The following is a 16,910-nucleotide window of genomic DNA, read 5'->3' as shown; positions in this document are numbered from 1 at the left end:
AAAATGTCTGCAGCAAGGGAAAAAATAAATCTGTGCCTTTAGAAATAACTCTTATCTTAATTTCTTAATCTTAACTGTGTAAACTTAAGGTTTATCCAAATTACAAAGAGATATTTCTGGCCTCTAGTGCTGTGTAGCCATACAGACAGTATTAGTTTGGGGCTCACAGCATTGAAAAATGACATTTAAAAGATTCAACAGCAATATCTCCTTCCAGAGTCATCATCACTCTCACCATTGAATAATAAATTAATGCAGAAATGACAACGTAATATACGTCATACCTTTATCAAAAACAGAGACACTTTGTATTGTAATGTATTGACTACATATCCGTTAGGTGGAGTGGAGCAGAAGGACCCAAATACAGGAGACTGTAAGCAGACCAAAGCTGAAGAATAATGTCTTTATTCTAGGCTCAGGTACAGGCAAAGTAGAACTGGATAAACAGAGCAGAACAAAGTAGAGCAAACTGAACAAAGGATCCAACAAAACTGAGCCGAAAACCAGGACTTAAATACAAACTGAACTAATGAAACAACAAGGAACAGGTGGCAAGATGCAAGGGCAGGCTGGGAGCTGATTGGCTGGGGAAGACACAGGGAGCAGGGCAGGTCTGGAGGGAAGAGCAGGCTGGGAAAAAAGAAAAAAAAACATTAAAGGCAATAGCTGCTCTGGGCTTAGTACACATCAAAAACAGAACTTCATCCATGAGCCAAATAAAAGTCCACAATATAACCATGCACAATCCTCTTCATATATAAACTGTCATTCATTAAACTGTCTTGGAATTACATAAATATAACTTAAAGTGCACAAGTCACACTGAGCAAACACAGCAAAACAACCTCAGCACTACATCACCTACTACAAGGACTAGAAGACAGCTGCAGCTCTGAATAACATAACAAGTGTTTCAGTTCACTTGAGCACTTAGTTCTAATGAGAATCAAAGTAGAAAGTTTCTCAAGTGGTCCTTAAATATAATTTATAACTTCTTATCTGTCCTACTTCCTATTCAGCCCAGTCTTAAATGGGCAGAAACGTCTGAGGGCATCTAGTGGACTGGTGGAGTGACATAGAGCCATACTGGGACAGAACCATAAGTAGTGTGAAGATTGTACTGATATATTGCCATATCACCCTCCCCCTGATTGTGATGATTTACTGACATGATAAGAGCCTTAAAGTAGAGGCCCTGTTTTGAAGATAGTTTTAATTTTTTTGAATTAATTCAGTTTTGTGCTGAGGCTATATGTTGTATATTCTTGTATTAATTTGTTTTACTACACAACAAAGTATTATAGGTAGTATAATAGCATAGAAAACTGCAGACAGTACATAGATTGGGAGGAACTGGGTCATGGGGCCCATCATCTGTTTCTGCCTGGGGTACTGAGCCGTCTCCATAGCAACCAGAAAGACCCGCAGAGGGGAGTGGTGCTGTTAAGGTTTTAGAGGAAAGTCTTTTGTTTAGGGTGTTTTCAAATCTTTTTTCTACTTTAATAACCGCATAGCTAGATAACTTTAGATCATAAATTAAAATACCGTTTCCTGTTTCCCGACCGGTCGGTAATCACTTCCGCTGCCGTTGCTGCGACACGGGACATCAACAGGAATGGCGGACAAGGAGAAACGCCGGACTGGGGTGACTCCTCCTGGGTTGCCCGAGGGGAAAGCCACCAAATCGGACAGCGACAGGGAGTTTCTGTCGCAGGCCGGTGTTGGAGAGCTGCTCCGCGGGGCGATCCTGAAGATGGTCGAGGCCAGGTCGGATGATCCCATTGGGTTCCTGGCCGACCACTTCTGCAACCTCGCCTCCGTGACAGAGACCACCGGCGGCACAGCTGGATGCGGCGATGGAGAGCATCTGATCAACGGCCCGATGAGCGCAGGCGCGCCGGAGCAGCAGCATCTCAACCGGGCTCTGTGGCACCTGCGGCTGGCGCACCACTCTCAGAGGTCTGGGTGCATTTCAGAGCCAAACCCTTTCGATACCTATATTAATATAAAAACTATCAAATCCTCCTATATGAGATAATACATATATTCTTTCACCGTGCTAACGTAGATACTTAAATAATCCAGGCTTAATTATTCAACTACTCATTATTTTGCTTATTAATGCAAATTAATGTCTGTTTTACTGAAGCTCATTCTCTCTGTTGCTTTGTTGCAGCCTCCTTTTCTTGTCACTGTGAAAAACATAGTGATAGTTTTAATCAATATATGATTATAGGCACGATATGTATGCCATACAGTAACTCACATTGTAGGCCTACATTGACCGAAACAGGCAATTCTGTAATGCACTGTGTACTGTATAATTTTATAGACAATGGCAATGATAAAGTGCAACATTCAGCATTTATTCTGCATTCAACAGAGTAGTTCTACGAGAAAGCAGAATCTTTCCAGTGAAAATGTCTGCAGCAAAGGCAATAATAACTCTGTGCCTTTAGTAATAACTCTTATCTTAATATCTTAATCTTAACTGTGTAAATTTAAGGTTTATCCAAATTACAAAAAGAGATATTTCTGGCCTCTAGTGCTGTTTAGCCATACAGACATTATTGGTTTGGGGCTCACAGCATTGAAAAATTACATTTAAAAGATTCAACAGCAACATCTCCTTCCAGAGTCATCATTTCTTTCACCATTGAATAATAAATTAACGCAAAAATAGCAAATGACAATGTAATATATGTCATACCTTTATCAAACTGAGACACTTTGTACTATAGTGTATTGACTACATATCACAGTATTATACTAGTGTGGAGACTGTACTGATAGATTGCCATATCATCCCTCCCCTGTTAAAATGTACCCATTAGTACAATGTAGTTGAGCCCATCAGAAATGAATGGGAATATAATAGAAGATGAAGTTTTCCCTGCTGCACACTAACCAATGACTTGCTTTTCCTTCCTCACTCTAAACCCAGATCTGCCTTCAGCAACAACGTCCGTGTAGCCTATGACCTCCTAAACCTCACTGGCCCGCGTAGACGTCCAGATGACGTTCCCGATGGCCCCTGCACTGACAGCCCCACAGGAGGAGGAGGTGGAGGGGTAAGAGGAGGCCTCTATACACAGACTCTGCAGTGCCTGTGCAGTGAGGGCGGAGTCCCTGCCTCCACCTCCGCTCCGCTCCTCCGTCGCCTGAATTGCCAAGACCACGAGGCCGTCCCTTATGATGTCTTCCGTCACGGTGTGCTCACGTGTGCGGTTTTCTCAGACTACATCCGGCAGGCTCAGAGGCTTTATGCTGAGGTGTGCTGCCCAGACGAAGGGCCTGCCTTGCGGGCACTGTGCCTGGCCGTGCTGGGGACCCTAAAGGAAGCACTGGAGACTTCACAGGGTTGTGATGCAAACTGCTGTGTTAATGCTAATACCAAGGCCAATTCCTGTCTGGAGGCCAACGTGAAGGCTATTCGCTACCTGGAGGCCAGTGCCAAGATCTCTCCCTACCAGCTGGCTCAGGCCATGTCTGGAGCACAGACGCGGGGCCTGGGTGGCAACATGGACGCAAAGGAGTTTGAGAATGCAGCAGCAGAGCTCTTCATCACTCGAGTAAAAGTCGTGTCCTAGCTTTCCTCTCTGTTTTCTCATAATTTTTGAAAGTACAGCACACTACAGTATATCCTAGAATAAATAATTACCTTATGTGCACCTTCTCTTACCTCTAACTCAAATCTACTGTTGCCCAAATGAAAAGTTGCCACAAAACACTTATTGAATCCAATAATTCCATTATTTGAAGAATGGCACTCATGTAAAACATACTGTTTGTTGTCTGTTATTGAACTTATTAAAGTGGAAAAGATGAGAAATCGACATCTGCTGTGACTTAGCAAGCAGTTACTGTGCTGTGTGAAGGACAAAGAGTTCCTTGTTTAGACTCTATTTATTAGAGATAGTTTCCATTGCTGTTCAGCCCTTTGCCATGAAATGCTCTGATTAGAAAGTAACACCCTGTCCTAAATACAACAGCCCTGCAATAAATCCTACTTTTTAATCTTATAAATTTCAGGTTTTGTTGAGACTCACAGAGAGGTACTGATTCAACTCTGTGGTCTTGGATTGTATTGCATTATACCAATGGTGTTTCTCATGTTTTGTCCACCTGATAACAGAAATAGTTGCCCAGTTGTATTTGAAAATCAGATACTAACCCTGTACTATCCTGATCCTGACATGTTGGGAAGCCCAATGTGAGTTTTACTTATTTCAGCTGTCTTGCATTTGTATGCCTTTATGGCTTTGCACCTCACCGTATGTTTGCTTTCTGTAGCCTATATAAGAATATTTTGAACACCAGCCATGTATTGAACATTATTTTTTAAATTTGTCATGCTATTATACGCTGCAGTTACTTGTTAGCTCTGCAAACTAATCTCAAACACTGAGCAGTTTTTGTTATTCCAAAGAATAACTGATTTTTTATGGCAATTGATAACACTGAGTACAACAAAAAATATATATTAACAAAAATCAATAGTGTATGTAAGCATATATTTGCTTTAGCAGTTTGTACATGCTGATAGTTTGTGTTTTAAGTCTTGGCAGTGCTGGTATATTTGCAACTGATTGTCCACAAACAAAGCAAAGAGCACAGTAGGCTTAACTTTCAACTACTTGAGTTTATGAGTCATGGTCATATGAGTTTAAGAGGGATGTGAATAATTAAACATGTCTGACATGTAAAACTGTGCCCGAAACATTATCTCAACCACTACTTATACTCAACTAGCTTCACTACTTGTAACCACTAGATGGCAGCATCATTCTTGGTGGTTACTAAAGAGCAGACACAGACCCAAGGAACTCAGAGAGGGTGGAGTACTGGAGTTTAATATAAAAACATGAATGAACCTGTCAAATTATACAGTAGAATATAAATTTTTTTGAGTTTATCAAACAGACAGGATTAAAGGATGAGTTCACAATTTTTCAAGTTTGTCTAAAAACAACGGTCAGGCTCCCACATGAACGCTGAAACAGTTTTTTCTTGCAGTAATCATTCCTCCTGTTCATACCGGCCATTAGGAGATCCTTTCATAATGCACTTACAGTGTAAGTGATGGGGGCAAAATCCACAAGCCTCATTCTGTGTATATTTAAAAGTTTATCTGAAGCTAATATGAAGCTTCAGATTTTAGTGCCAAAGTTTTTTTTTTTTTACTACCACTGCAGCTCAACAGGGAAACCCTGTCCAAGGAAACACAAAGAGAGAATTTGATGCTAAAAAGACCATAAATGTGGCAGACGTCCACTTGATGAGACTAACTCAGACTGCTGAAGCCTCATATAAGCTTCAGATAAACTTTTAAATGCATTTTTGCACAAAATGACTGTGGACACACTGTGGATTTTATTTGTCCCCCATCACTTACACTGAAAGAGCATTTGAAGGGGATCTCTTAGTAGCCAGTATGAACAGGAGGAATGATTACAGCGAAAAAAAACTCTTTCAGTGTCCGTATGGGCACCTGACTGTTGTTTTAAGACACACTTGAAAATTTGTGAACGTATCTTTTAATGGCTTCAATCTCTGGTCAACACTCCGAAGCAAAAGGTGGCGGTAATGCGCCTAATAACGCTCGATGGCAGCAACCCTTAAAACCAAATAGAAGAAGAAGAACCCGGAAGTAGTTGGACATGGACACCAGGGTTGTTTTGAAGCATTTTTCTTCCACTATAACTTAATGTCTAGCTTGCTGCCTCCTGGTTGAACTTGTCAAAATGGAGGAAGAGGAGCAGCTGCGGTCTGTTATGTTCCTGATGACATACATGCTGCTGAAGCGCAGGAGAGACATAAACAACGCCCACATTCAGAGGCGCAGTGAGATTCAAAGACGCATCCGACATCGGCAGTACTTCTTCCAAAGGCAGAGAAGGATGCTGATGGTCAGTCCCTCCTTCTCTGTCTCACATCTGCATCTCCCCCCCAAAAAACTTTAGACAGCTGTGATCACAGTCATATGACCAATGCTGTCTACAGCTAGCATATTGCTGTTTATATTATATTAACATGCAACATGCATAGAGGTTATTGTAAGAACACTTTCTGCGCGTATAATATCTAATCGCTATATTTTTGGATTGTAAAACACCATTTTCCGTTAGACTTACTCATTTTTGTCAGTCAGAGGCCTCCCAAAAATGTACATCATGTCAACACAGCTTGACCAGGTGCATTTTTACTAAGAAACAGTAAAGATAAAGTAAAGCCAAGACATAGGATTTACAGCTCTTTCCAAAAAGGGACTGATTGAATAAAAATAGCAAAAGACATGCAAATATGTTTGGACAGCTTTCCTGTTTGCACTGTGAGCAATAATAGAGATATCGTTCAGAGCTGCAACAATTAATCGATTAGTCAATTTTGATAATGTTTCATTTTGTGTCATTTTAAAAAAATAAAAAATACCAAAAATCTCTGGTTCCAGTTCCTTAAATTTGAATATTTTTGGATTTATTTAGTCTGCTATGACAATAAACGGAATATCTTTGGGTCTTTGGGTTATGGACTGTTGATTGGGAACAAATAAGATATTTGAGGTTGCACCTTGTGCTGTGGGGAAATAGTGATTGACATTTTTCACCATGTTCTAATATTTTATAGGCCAAACAACCAATCTGTCGATTTAATTATTAGTTGCAGTGCCAATATCGTTTATTATAAGGTTACATAATGAGGTTTATTGCATTTACATGGGTGGATCACTATGATAAAAAATGATCAGGTAGAATTTGTCCTCATAATATCTGCTGTGGCCAGAGAAACCAAACAATATTTTCCCATATAAGAGAAAACGTGTGAAATGCTGGAAATGACAAAAGCATTGTAATAAAGTCGAACAGTGGTTTTAACAAATTTTGTGAGAGTGACTAGAGGGATAAAAATTAGTGAATTAACCTAAAGAAAATCAGTTTTATTTTATTCTGGATCATCTTCTCCCCAGATGATGATAGCAGGAGGCACCCACTCCAACGTCCGCATCCGCACACGTCCCTGGACCACAACTCCAAGCACCGATTGGTGGGAGCGGGTGGTGATGACAGAATTCCAGCCCTCTGATTGGCTGGATAAGTTCCGGATGAGCCGGGAGACGTTCTTCTACCTCTGCGACAAGCTGCGGCCACGTCTGGCTCGCCAGGACACCAGCTTCCGCCTGGCGCTGCCGGTGGAGAAACGTGTAGCTGTGGCTCTGTGGCGTCTAGCATCGAACATCGAGTACCGCACCATCAGCACCCTCTTTGGTGTGGGGAAGTCCACTGTGTGCAGGTGTGTTAGAGACATGTGTCATGCCATCGTGGCGCTCCTCAGCGCTGTCTACCTGCGGCCCCCCAATGAGCAGGAGCTGGAGGATTCAGCCCAGCTATTCTTGTCCCACTGGGGCTTTCCTCACTGCGCCGCTGCTATAGTAACGCTCCACACGGCTATCATCACCCCATCAAGCAACGCGTCTGACTATGCCAACCCTGCTGGCTGGCTCTCAGTGCTGTCTCAGGTGGAGAAGGCACCTATGTATGCTCATGCAAATACATGCCCGTTAGTTGTCCTACATCACATTTTGACTGTTTGTCTTTGGTGTTTCAGGTGGCTGTTAGTGGGCGGGGGCAATTCTGGGATGTATGTGCCAGTTTCCCAGGAGGGACGGACCCAGCTGACATCTTACAGAACTCATCCCTATGGGCCACAGCTGCGGAAGGTGGACTGTCACCTGCCCCACCACCTATCTTCATGGGAAAACCACTTGGGTAAAGTTAAGCCAAATGCATGACAGTTTACTTACCGTAAATAACATATTTCAGACATCTAAAGATCAAGGAGAAGAACTTTTGCACACCTATAGATCGACAGGTGCGTCGGAGAAGACCATGGGCCGACTAAAGTAGAACAAAGAACTCCCGCACACTGTCTTCTTCGCTTGCAGTTATAAAAGATTTTTTGGGAATGTTTGGGGGAGTTTCTTATTTTTTATCTTCAATGTCTTCACTTACAATTAAAGATTTATTGAGAATGTTTCGGTACACAGACCTTCATCAGATGAAAGTCGGTGTACCGAAATGTTGTTCCCAATAAATCTTTAATTGTAAGTGAAGAAGATATTTAAAGATAATGAGAACAACTCCCCGACACTGTCTCGCTCACAGTTGGAATATTCATTTTTATACAATGTTTCGATCTGTTTAACCTTCATCAGGTATAATACCTATTATGTAGCTTATTCCAGCAGTAAGGGAGACAATGTGTGGCCATTTTTCTAATTTTTATTCAAGTTGTGCTTTCCTCCGATGCACCCGTCTTATATTCAGGTATGCAGAGACTTTTTTCAGTTTTTAAGGATACAATATACTAATTTCTACCTTAAGGGAAGAAGTGTAGTCTTTTCCCTCCTTTCCATTTGTTTGTCGGGTTTGCATCCAGCCTTTGTCACTCATCTGTCTACCTGAAATAGCATCTAACTTAAAGGCTAGGTAACCACCATCAGTTAAATCTCTACAGTTGTTAAAGAGGACTGTAACATGATGGCTTGATGCACATAAGGTTTGAACAAGTGGGTGGTGAAAGTCTAATCTGGGACTGATATCTATTTACCATCTGTTCAAAAGGAGCAAAGTGGCGATTTAAAAGCTGTGTCATGTTTTATGGAAATGGTGTTTTGAAAGCCTTGATAATTTTGTTCATCTTGCTTAGAAATTCTCATTATAGGGAACAAATTGATATATTTTTGGATGTAATCAAACAGCTTATATTCCTGTGGTATTATAAATTTGCACACCAGACAATTTCAGCATTGATATTTCATAGGGAAACATCTTTCTCATATGTTTTTTTTAAATCAACAAAAAGAACAGACTATGGAAAGCTGAGGTGAAATGGCAGTTATGTTGAGTCAATCAGAAGGACTTCACAGTATGACAGACATTGTACCTTCATTTACTTCCAATTATACATTTAGGACATCCACACACTACACAGTTTTAAGCCTGATTATTACCTTGTTTTGCCAGTTTTTCAAAATCTTGTGGCCCCCTCAATGACAAAAGGAATGAGCACACATCTTGTGGTGTACAGGCATTTGGGAATCAAATCTCTGCCTCTTAATTGAACATAAAGCCTGCGGTTGCTGTCACAATCCTATCAAACATGTTTAATTTTTACATATCTATCTACACTATCTATTCAATCTGAAAGTCTTAGTGTGTTATTTTACTCAAGTGACTGAAAACCATCTGTTGTGTCCAGGTATGTGCTGCTCGGGGAGGCCTGCTACCCGCTCCAGAGCTGGCTGATGAAGGCCTATCCTGAAGAAAAAGGCAGAAGGGCAAGTCACGCAGCGCTGACGGAGCCACAGCGCCTTTTTAATCGGCGGCTCGCCAGAGCGCTTCGTGTGTCCGAGGAGGCGCTGCTGAGGCTGAGGGCACGCTGGCAGTGCCTGAGCAAAAGGAATGACTGTGGGCTGGATGTGGTACCCACGATGATCCTGGCCTGCTGCATTCTGCACAACATGTGCGAGTCTCACGGGGACACCTTCAAGGCAGAGTGGCAGGTGGAGGTCGCCGAGGCAGAGAGCCCTCAACCCAGCCACAAGCCGCTCATCTCAACCAACATGGACCAAAGTCATGCTGAGGAGATCCGACGCCTCTTCTGTGACTACTTTGAGCAGCAGAGTAATTGAGAATGGTTCTTAAACAGGAGGACTAATGTTACTGAAATTCTTGTAAACATTTGTACTTGTACTATTATATTTTAGCCCCACAAGTAGCATGGCTGTCCCTTTGGGATGGCAACATAACTCTGTCGTTCAGTTATTCCAGTATTAACCAGTATCTTAATGCTAACTGTAGTCATGGCAATGTTAACATTAAATATCAAGGCATATGTAAGCCTAAATACACCTAAAATTGAAAATGTAAAGCTTAGACTAATCAAAAATAGAGAAAAATACACCACTCACCCAGTATCAGATTAGCTGAGGTGCTGGAGCTAAAAAATATCAAACTGAATGAAAAAAAAAAGCATTTGCACCCTCAAATCTGTGCAAGAATCTTTTTAATTTGCGAGACCTTCTTCAAGGCATGAACAGGTATCAAGTGAACACAGCAGAATGAAGGGCTGAGCTCTCGCTGGCATAACCTCCTGTTAACATCACCCCCTCTATGAAGAGCAATCTGCTCTATGCCCTGGAACCTAAGGGAGGAAATGGGGTGTGAATGGTTATTAAAGTGACACGCTAAGGGACAGTTCATATATGTTGGCTCTAACCAATTTATTATGCAGGTTACGTCCTCTTTTTATGTGTTTCTTGGCTGTCTCTATAGACACTGCTGCATTCACTTGCTACCTGTTTATGCCTTGAGGAGGATATCTGACTGAAAGCTTAGGCTAATAAAGATAGGCCATATCTGACCATGTAGACCTCTGCCTGTTAGGCTGAGTGAGATGTACTAAAATCATAATACATCAATAGAAAAACACATCTGATTTAGGGGGGACTATGTCAGTACTCTGCTGCCACCATCTGGTCAAATGTTACATGTTTTACCCCACTTGTGGTAAGAATTAAAGAGTAGCTATATTGCCCTTTTCCCAATTTTGTATTCATCAAACAATTTTGTTTTCAATTATGTAATAACAGGCTGCTTTTTCTATTTATCATGACCCTGTGCTTGTTTTTTTGTACATTATTTGTGTAATGCACCACTGCATAAAGCTCCAAGTTTTATTTAAAGTAAGATTGGTGTGCATGGTTTTCTTTTATTGGTGTTTTTTATTTCCTAGTTCTTGAGCTTGTATTAGTTTCTGCATGCAACTGTAGTCTAAGAGTATGACCACAAGATGTCACTGGTATCACAGTCCAAGTGCGGCCACAGACCTCGTTTATCATTCCTCTTGGTCTGACGCTTCATGCATTATACTGCAGGTTATTGATGGAGTGATGGAGAGTGCTCATTTCAACCTATTCTGCCTTGATGGACAGTTGATATTGTTGAAAGATCTTCTTCTGCAATGCAGATTATTAATTTAGCACTGATCTCAAATCCATTGCTTAGGATTTATAGAGAAGTACAAAAAACAGCACTTTCCCAATGCATATATAGTGACGGTTTTGCATCTCATGGACCTCTAACTTGAGCGTTCACTTGAGAGAGTCAGATCCCAACCCAAAGACCCCGCCTCGTTCAGTCAATTGGTCTGTCACAAACTTGTTTCATGCAATCCTCCGTCTGTCACTCAACACCACTGATTCTCCTCCTCCTTGCTTGGCATCACACTAGTGCGTGTGTGTGTGTATATGTGTGTGTATATGTGCGTGTATGTGCCCACCTTATTCCAGGGACGAGCCATTCTGAGAGCCAGCTGTTTGCTGTGAACTCATTTCTGGCAACAACAAAAAAAAAATAAAAAAGCAGCTAAACCGGCACGCATTTTTTATCCCTTCTTTCACGCTGTGATTGTAGCTTATATACATAGATATATTCACCGTCAAAATGGTTCAGGATGTGATGGGGTGCTGTCCTGCTATCGCTAGCTAGGCGGACAAATTCCTTCAACCCAGCCTGCTGTTTCAATCACTGCGGGTTGACACAGTAGCTTAGGCGTCGTTGAGGGAGCTAGCGCCCGTAGCCGTTGCGTCTAATTTAGCCAACGTTAGCTAATGTAACGTTAGTTAGTTAAAACGGTCGCATTGCTGCGGCGTGGATAGTGCAATAACGGTTATCACTCTAACGTTGGCTTACTGGCAAGGACTACGACTTCTTTTTCAGGTGTAAACGAGCTAGCTAACATTGGTGAGACTGCACAGATATCAACTGTTAACGGGTTTGGATGTCGCGACACTGCAGTTTTCAGCCACTTTTTGGCGGATTGTGAAGCTAGAATTGGACCACAGTGACGGACGAAAAGACAGGATTGGACCGCGCAGTGACAGAGCAGAGGGTTAATGATATACACCGGCTATTGAGTGGTTAAATCTGTAACAGTTTGCAGTCATTTTAATATTAGCTGTGTTGAGAAACGGGCGGGCAGAGCATCTCGGGGAGGCCCCTACCGTCTCCTGACTCCCTCCCCTGTCCGAGTCTCCCGTGATTTGCCGAGAACACCCGGGTGAAGTCGCAGTTGTTCTCGGCCGGGGGGGACAACTTGACAGCGAGGCCCCTAGCTAGTCTCCCCTCCCCCTCCCCCCAGTCCCGTCCACTCATCCGTCCAGCCCCGACAGACCACCTCCTCCTCCTCGCCCTGAGATCGAAGCGAGGACCGGGGGTTTTTTTTCGGGAGAAGCTGAAACCGTGGGCAAGCGTTGTCGTGGTCCCGTCTTAACCGGGCTGCCACAAGCAGAGGGGATGACTCTGGAGTCCATGATGGCTTGCTGCCTGAGCGAAGAGGCGAAGGAGTCGAAACGAATCAATGCAGAAATTGACAAACAACTGCGCCGAGACAAGCGAGACTCCAGGAGAGAGCTGAAATTACTTCTTCTCGGTATGTGGCATGCTAATCCTGAAATATCTTTTTTTTATTGTCATGTCTTGTGTCGTTATATGGAAAACTAGCCTCCTTTTGGGCCTTCTTGGTAATGCTAGCAAATATGCTACGAGTTAAGGCTGCTAGCTGGGAGCCTGGTTTCAGTATGAGAAACGTTATGGCATATTTATTTTTTCGAAATGCGTGGCTTGTTTTGTAGCTTGCTCAGTTAAAATTAGTAAACTGGCTTGTCGAGGTTCGTATCTGCATGAATTGGCCAGCCAGCGATACTGTCTCTTTATTCAAGTGTATGTATTGGCATTGGTGTGCAGACAACAGCTTATTTGGCATCGAAGTTACTAAGATGTCACCGTTTACAGGCCACCACATGCTAGTCAGTGGGCCAGTTTGATGTTATTGACTAGCCCCTCAAGCTAACCAGCCCCTGATCTGCCACCGTGGTTTCTTAGCTGATAGTGGTTAAAAGGTGAAGATGGTCTCTTGATAATAGAAGAATTAGCAGCTTTGGGGGCTGCTGTGCACTGTTGCTTTAAACCAGGTTGCATAACATTTGTACAACTGGATGGAGCTTCAGGTGCCTCAGCTAGACCTTGCTTGATTTGCATTCATTTATCAGTATTTTTTTTTTTTTTTTAGTGTGCACCCAGTGTCACAAATTTACCCGTCCATTAGCCAAGGATACTGAGGGATTTGCCCCCTCATCTTGGAGTCTAGCTGAGTAGGTTAGCTATTTATATAGCTGGTGTGTGGGCAGGTGGGAGCTGCTGTTGAATAAGTTGGCCTGTACTGCATTGATTCATAGTTCTGTGGAAACAAAGAGGAACAATAGGGCATGTTTTATCACAAATGTACTTGCATCCCTTTCAGGAAAAATTTAATGTGTATACATGCATCTTGTAGCAGCCTAACTTCTAACTGGGTGCGCACGATGTGACCCCACCACTCAGTTAAAACAACAGATAAGTGTGAAACCTCTTTGAAGAAAAAAAAGCAGGTGTCCATTTTTAGGACAATTAGAATTATCTAGGTTGCATCCTTAGTTTCAAAACGTTTGCTCTCATTTCTCGCCCACCAAAAGCAGCCCTGGTTATTTGACATGTGTGTCTCCTTTCATTTCCCTGCTGAATACCTCAGCTCAGAGAAGTAGGCCATACCACAGCCATATCGTCGATGGGACGTATTCTATCCTGTGTCATTTTATCCGCCGTAAAACTCTTTTCTACCTGGCTGCCAGGGTGAGCAGGTGAAAAGGGGTGTTTGTGTTTGCGCAGAGGATATGAAATGTACTGCAGTCATATTTCTCTTGCCAGATGATGGATGAAGAGTTGATCAGTTACGTTCTATCTCCACTCTAGCTTGAGTGTCTGTTTATCACCAGTTCACTAAGTGTTTTTGTTGCTGTCTAAGTATTTCCAGTATCGGCCAGATTTTGACATCAAGTATAAAAAAAAAACATGTAAAGTGTCAGTGTGACAGACAGACAGAAAGAAAGCAAGAGCTGCAGTCGGTCATGCTGTAAGTGGCCCATCCTGTGTGAGTTAAGGCTGTCAGTGGACGCCTGGATAAGGACGTGTAAGGCAGGATTAGTCCAGGTCTTAATAGGCTTGGTTAAACACATCCGCTGCTCAGACTTTGAGATGTCACTGACTCCTATTATCCCCTGGCATTATTCTCAGGCACCACGGCTCGCAGTGAGCTGCCTGCCTCTCCATACCTTGCTGGAGGAAGAAGGAGATCTCTGTGTCTGAATATTTAACTATCAAGTGTATTTTAAAGGAGAGGAATATTGAGCTCGGACAGTTTGTCCATCTCAGTAGATGGTTGTGGAAGTTGGTCTGCCATTAGCTACCTCACAGTTCGGTGCATATACAGAAGATTGGTTGTTTATTTCATGTAAGCCTGCAGCCATGTACCCAACAACTCCTGTCTACGTATGCACAGTTTTAGTTGTACATAATGTGTCACTGGAGACTGCTGTAGCTTCTGTGATTAAATATTTTAGTGTGGAGGCATGAAGGTGGTGTAAGCCTATTCACATCTGGTGTTGTGATACTTGAAGATGTCTGAACTCACTATTGAATGATTGATGGAGAGCTGTCACAAAAAAAATTTTCATTATCCGTATTCCAACAATTATTTTTCTGATTAATTGTAAAATGCAAGAAAATACTGGAACAATCACAAATTTCCCATCTTAAAATGGCTCATTTTCTTACCAGTAAGCTATTAAGCTTGCAATGATATAAGACAGAGAAAAGCAGCAAATCCTCCCCTTTTGTGAAGCTGAAGTTTTTTTCAAAAAAATAATGACAATGATGAATCAATTATCAAAATCGTTGCCAGTGGTCTTTCTCTCAGCTTATCGATTTAATCTGATAATTGTTTCAGATCTAGACTGATGTAGCATTCCCCCAACAGTGTTTCTATCACTAATTCAGGTCCACCCTCCTTCAGTCTCACTTTCCTTTCCTGGCAGGGTTTACTATACAGCCAGGGTGCATTGCCAGAATTGCAAAACACAAGACGAAACAACTGAGGTTTGGTTCGATTTTATGCCAGACAGAGACGTAAAGTTTCCAGACTGAGAATACAGTGCGGGTGAATGTTAGGGTTAGTTTTGTAGGTAAATGCTATAACTGCTTCAAGCTTAGCCACTTGGTCATAAAGTAACAGCACTGCCAAGGCTGCAGCAGTGCCCACAGTCTGGCTGCCTGTCACTGAGGGCCATATCAGGCCATACCGACAGCTTCCTGCTCCACAGAACAGTGGTTTGCCTCTACTTGGTCAAAACACAGTGGGCCAGGAGCTGTGGCCTTTGCTGCATCGGGTAAATGAACTGCTGGAGCGAGCGAACGGTCAGTAAAGTGAGATGGAAGGGCAAACGCTTCAGGGTTTCCCAAAGTGCTGACTGAGGTAAATTGTAAGCTCCCAGTCAAGCTGCAAGTGTACCAGTGGGCATTCACTTTTTAGGAAAATGTTGCTTCTACATGAAATCCGAGGAACAGAATGTCTGATGGTCAGTAAAACATCCCCGGCGTTACGTCAGCATGGCATTTTTGGTCATCAGAGAATTTGTCAAGCACGGTATATGAGGGAAAAAAAAGGGTCTGACGGGGGCAAAGTTGACTCAACTACTAAAATGTTGATGACTGCTTGATAACGCATCATCCCAGTTTAAAGGACAGTACAGTTTGCCAAAATGTTGTCAGTTGAATTGTTCTTGTTGATTCTCTCTGTTCCAGCAGAACATCTTGTTACCAGGTTAAGACATCCTTTAGGCGAACAGTCTGATTGAACCAGGAAGAGGATCAGGGGTTAGGCTCAAATGTTTATTGCTGACCTTGCTTCTCTTGCCAAGCCGTCTTATTTTGATCATATATGGCAATAGGGATCTTCTAGCTCTACTCCTCACTGATTTTGTGTGTGTGTGTCTGTGAGTGAGTGAGTACGGTACTTTTTCATGCCAGTGAATGTGGAGCTATGTGGATGATCAGTCATACTGAAATCCTCTTCATCATGGTCAGATCCAACACTTATAAGTATGGAAATCATTGTGAGAAAGGCGTTGCGTATGTCTAACAACGATATACGGGCGGATGTTTTTTTTTGTTTTTTTTTTACATAAACATTTTTGATAAAGATCCTGTTAGTAAGCATATGAAACCAAGATAGGTACTATGCAGTACATTTTACAGATGAAGAGAGAACTTATCAGATCTCTGCGGTGGGCAAATTATGTAATAGACACGTTTTCCAAATTACCTCAAACATATCCTGGTCATCTCTGTACAATCTGCAATTTCTTGTGACTTATTAGTCAGTGTACACAGATACTTGCATATTTGTGTTCAACTAATATCAGCCGATATATTTTGCCCCTGCTGATTTCACTTAAATGTCAACTTTTTCTTAGCATAGTTTTTTTTGGAGAATAGTTCAGAAAGTGTCTGAAAAAACAGATTTAAAATTGAAACACAAACAACCATGTTGTAGTTTTCTCAGCATGTGTGGTTGTAACTGTGGTTGCATCATTGTTGTGAATGAAAATGTTTTGCTACCAGACAGTATTCAGTAGGATGCTTGTAAAACTTCGGATTTTATAGTAACATTAATGTCAGGAAAATCTTTTTTTCTCAGGTTAAAGTGCTTCATTTATTCACATTACTTGCATGAATGAAATAATGATGTTTTTATTACCAATGTTATCCAGAACTTCTCTCTGAGCATCTTTTAGGCTAGGTAAATTAATGCTGGTTACTTTTGTTTCAGATAAAACAGATTCTGTATGTCATGAATTACATGTGAGGCCTTGGAAAAACTGCAACTACTTTGTATGATAATTAAGATTGTGTAGAAATATCTGTTATGGACACGTTACACAAAATGAAATGATAAGGTGCTGTATGTAAGAT

The 16,910-nt window shown here is 42.0% G+C and overlaps 3 protein-coding genes and 1 long non-coding RNA gene across 6 annotated transcripts in view; 3 read left to right on the top strand and 1 right to left on the bottom strand.

Annotated features, from left to right (window-relative positions):
- Positions 1-392: 392 nt before the first annotated feature.
- LOC137200316 (uncharacterized) lies at positions 393-1,637 on the bottom strand. Its single transcript, XR_010931942.1, has 2 exons — positions 1,549-1,637; positions 393-633 (listed from the first exon to the last, which is right to left on the bottom strand). It is a non-coding gene; the product is annotated as an uncharacterized lncRNA (long non-coding RNA).
- Positions 738-3,839, top strand: tpgs1 (tubulin polyglutamylase complex subunit 1). Its single transcript, XM_067615030.1, has 2 exons — positions 738-1,962; positions 2,948-3,839. Exons 1-2 carry the CDS (start codon positions 1,619-1,621, stop codon positions 3,591-3,593), a joined length of 990 nt encoding a protein of 329 aa, XP_067471131.1. The 5' UTR covers positions 738-1,618; the 3' UTR covers positions 3,594-3,839.
- Positions 3,840-4,781: 942 nt separating this feature from the next.
- Positions 4,782-10,620, top strand: LOC137200313 (uncharacterized). Its single transcript, XM_067615026.1, has 4 exons — positions 4,782-5,912; positions 6,971-7,519; positions 7,609-7,769; positions 9,262-10,620. The coding sequence occupies exons 1-4, from the start codon at positions 5,748-5,750 to the stop codon at positions 9,692-9,694; spliced, it is 1,308 nt and encodes a 435-aa protein (XP_067471127.1). The 5' UTR covers positions 4,782-5,747; the 3' UTR covers positions 9,695-10,620.
- A 214-nt stretch (positions 10,621-10,834) lies between these two features.
- Positions 10,835-16,910, top strand: part of gna11b (guanine nucleotide binding protein (G protein), alpha 11b (Gq class)) — a 28,790-nt gene continuing 22,714 nt past the window's right edge. For all 3 annotated transcript variants that reach the window (XM_067615028.1, XM_067615029.1, XM_067615027.1), the window contains exon 1: positions 10,835-12,495. In XM_067615028.1, the coding sequence (XP_067471129.1) occupies positions 12,360-12,495 (136 nt within the window). In that variant the 5' untranslated portion in view covers positions 10,835-12,359. The remainder of the gene's footprint in view (positions 12,496-16,910) is intronic.

Source organism: Thunnus thynnus, chromosome 16, assembly GCF_963924715.1.
Source record: "Thunnus thynnus chromosome 16, fThuThy2.1, whole genome shotgun sequence".
NCBI lineage: Eukaryota > Metazoa > Chordata > Actinopteri > Scombriformes > Scombridae > Thunnus > Thunnus thynnus.
This window is presented reverse-complemented; position numbering and strand designations above follow the sequence as displayed.

What these genes read in the sequence shown, in the direction of transcription:
- tpgs1 (XM_067615030.1), top strand. Translation starts at nt 1,619, where the DNA reads ATGGCGGACAAGGAGAAACGCCGGACTGGGGTGACTCCTCCTGGGTTG. An exon ending in CTGGCGCACCACTCTCAGAG is followed by an intron (nt 1,963 to 2,947) that starts GTCTGGGTGCAT and finishes CTCTAAACCCAG; the next exon opens with ATCTGCCTTCAGCAACAACG.
- LOC137200313 (XM_067615026.1), top strand. Translation starts at nt 5,748, where the DNA reads ATGGAGGAAGAGGAGCAGCTGCGGTCTGTTATGTTCCTGATGACATAC. An exon ending in GGCAGAGAAGGATGCTGATG is followed by an intron (nt 5,913 to 6,970) that starts GTCAGTCCCTCC and finishes TCTTCTCCCCAG; the next exon opens with ATGATGATAGCAGGAGGCAC. An exon ending in TTCATGGGAAAACCACTTGG is followed by an intron (nt 7,770 to 9,261) that starts GTAAAGTTAAGC and finishes TGTTGTGTCCAG; the next exon opens with GTATGTGCTGCTCGGGGAGG.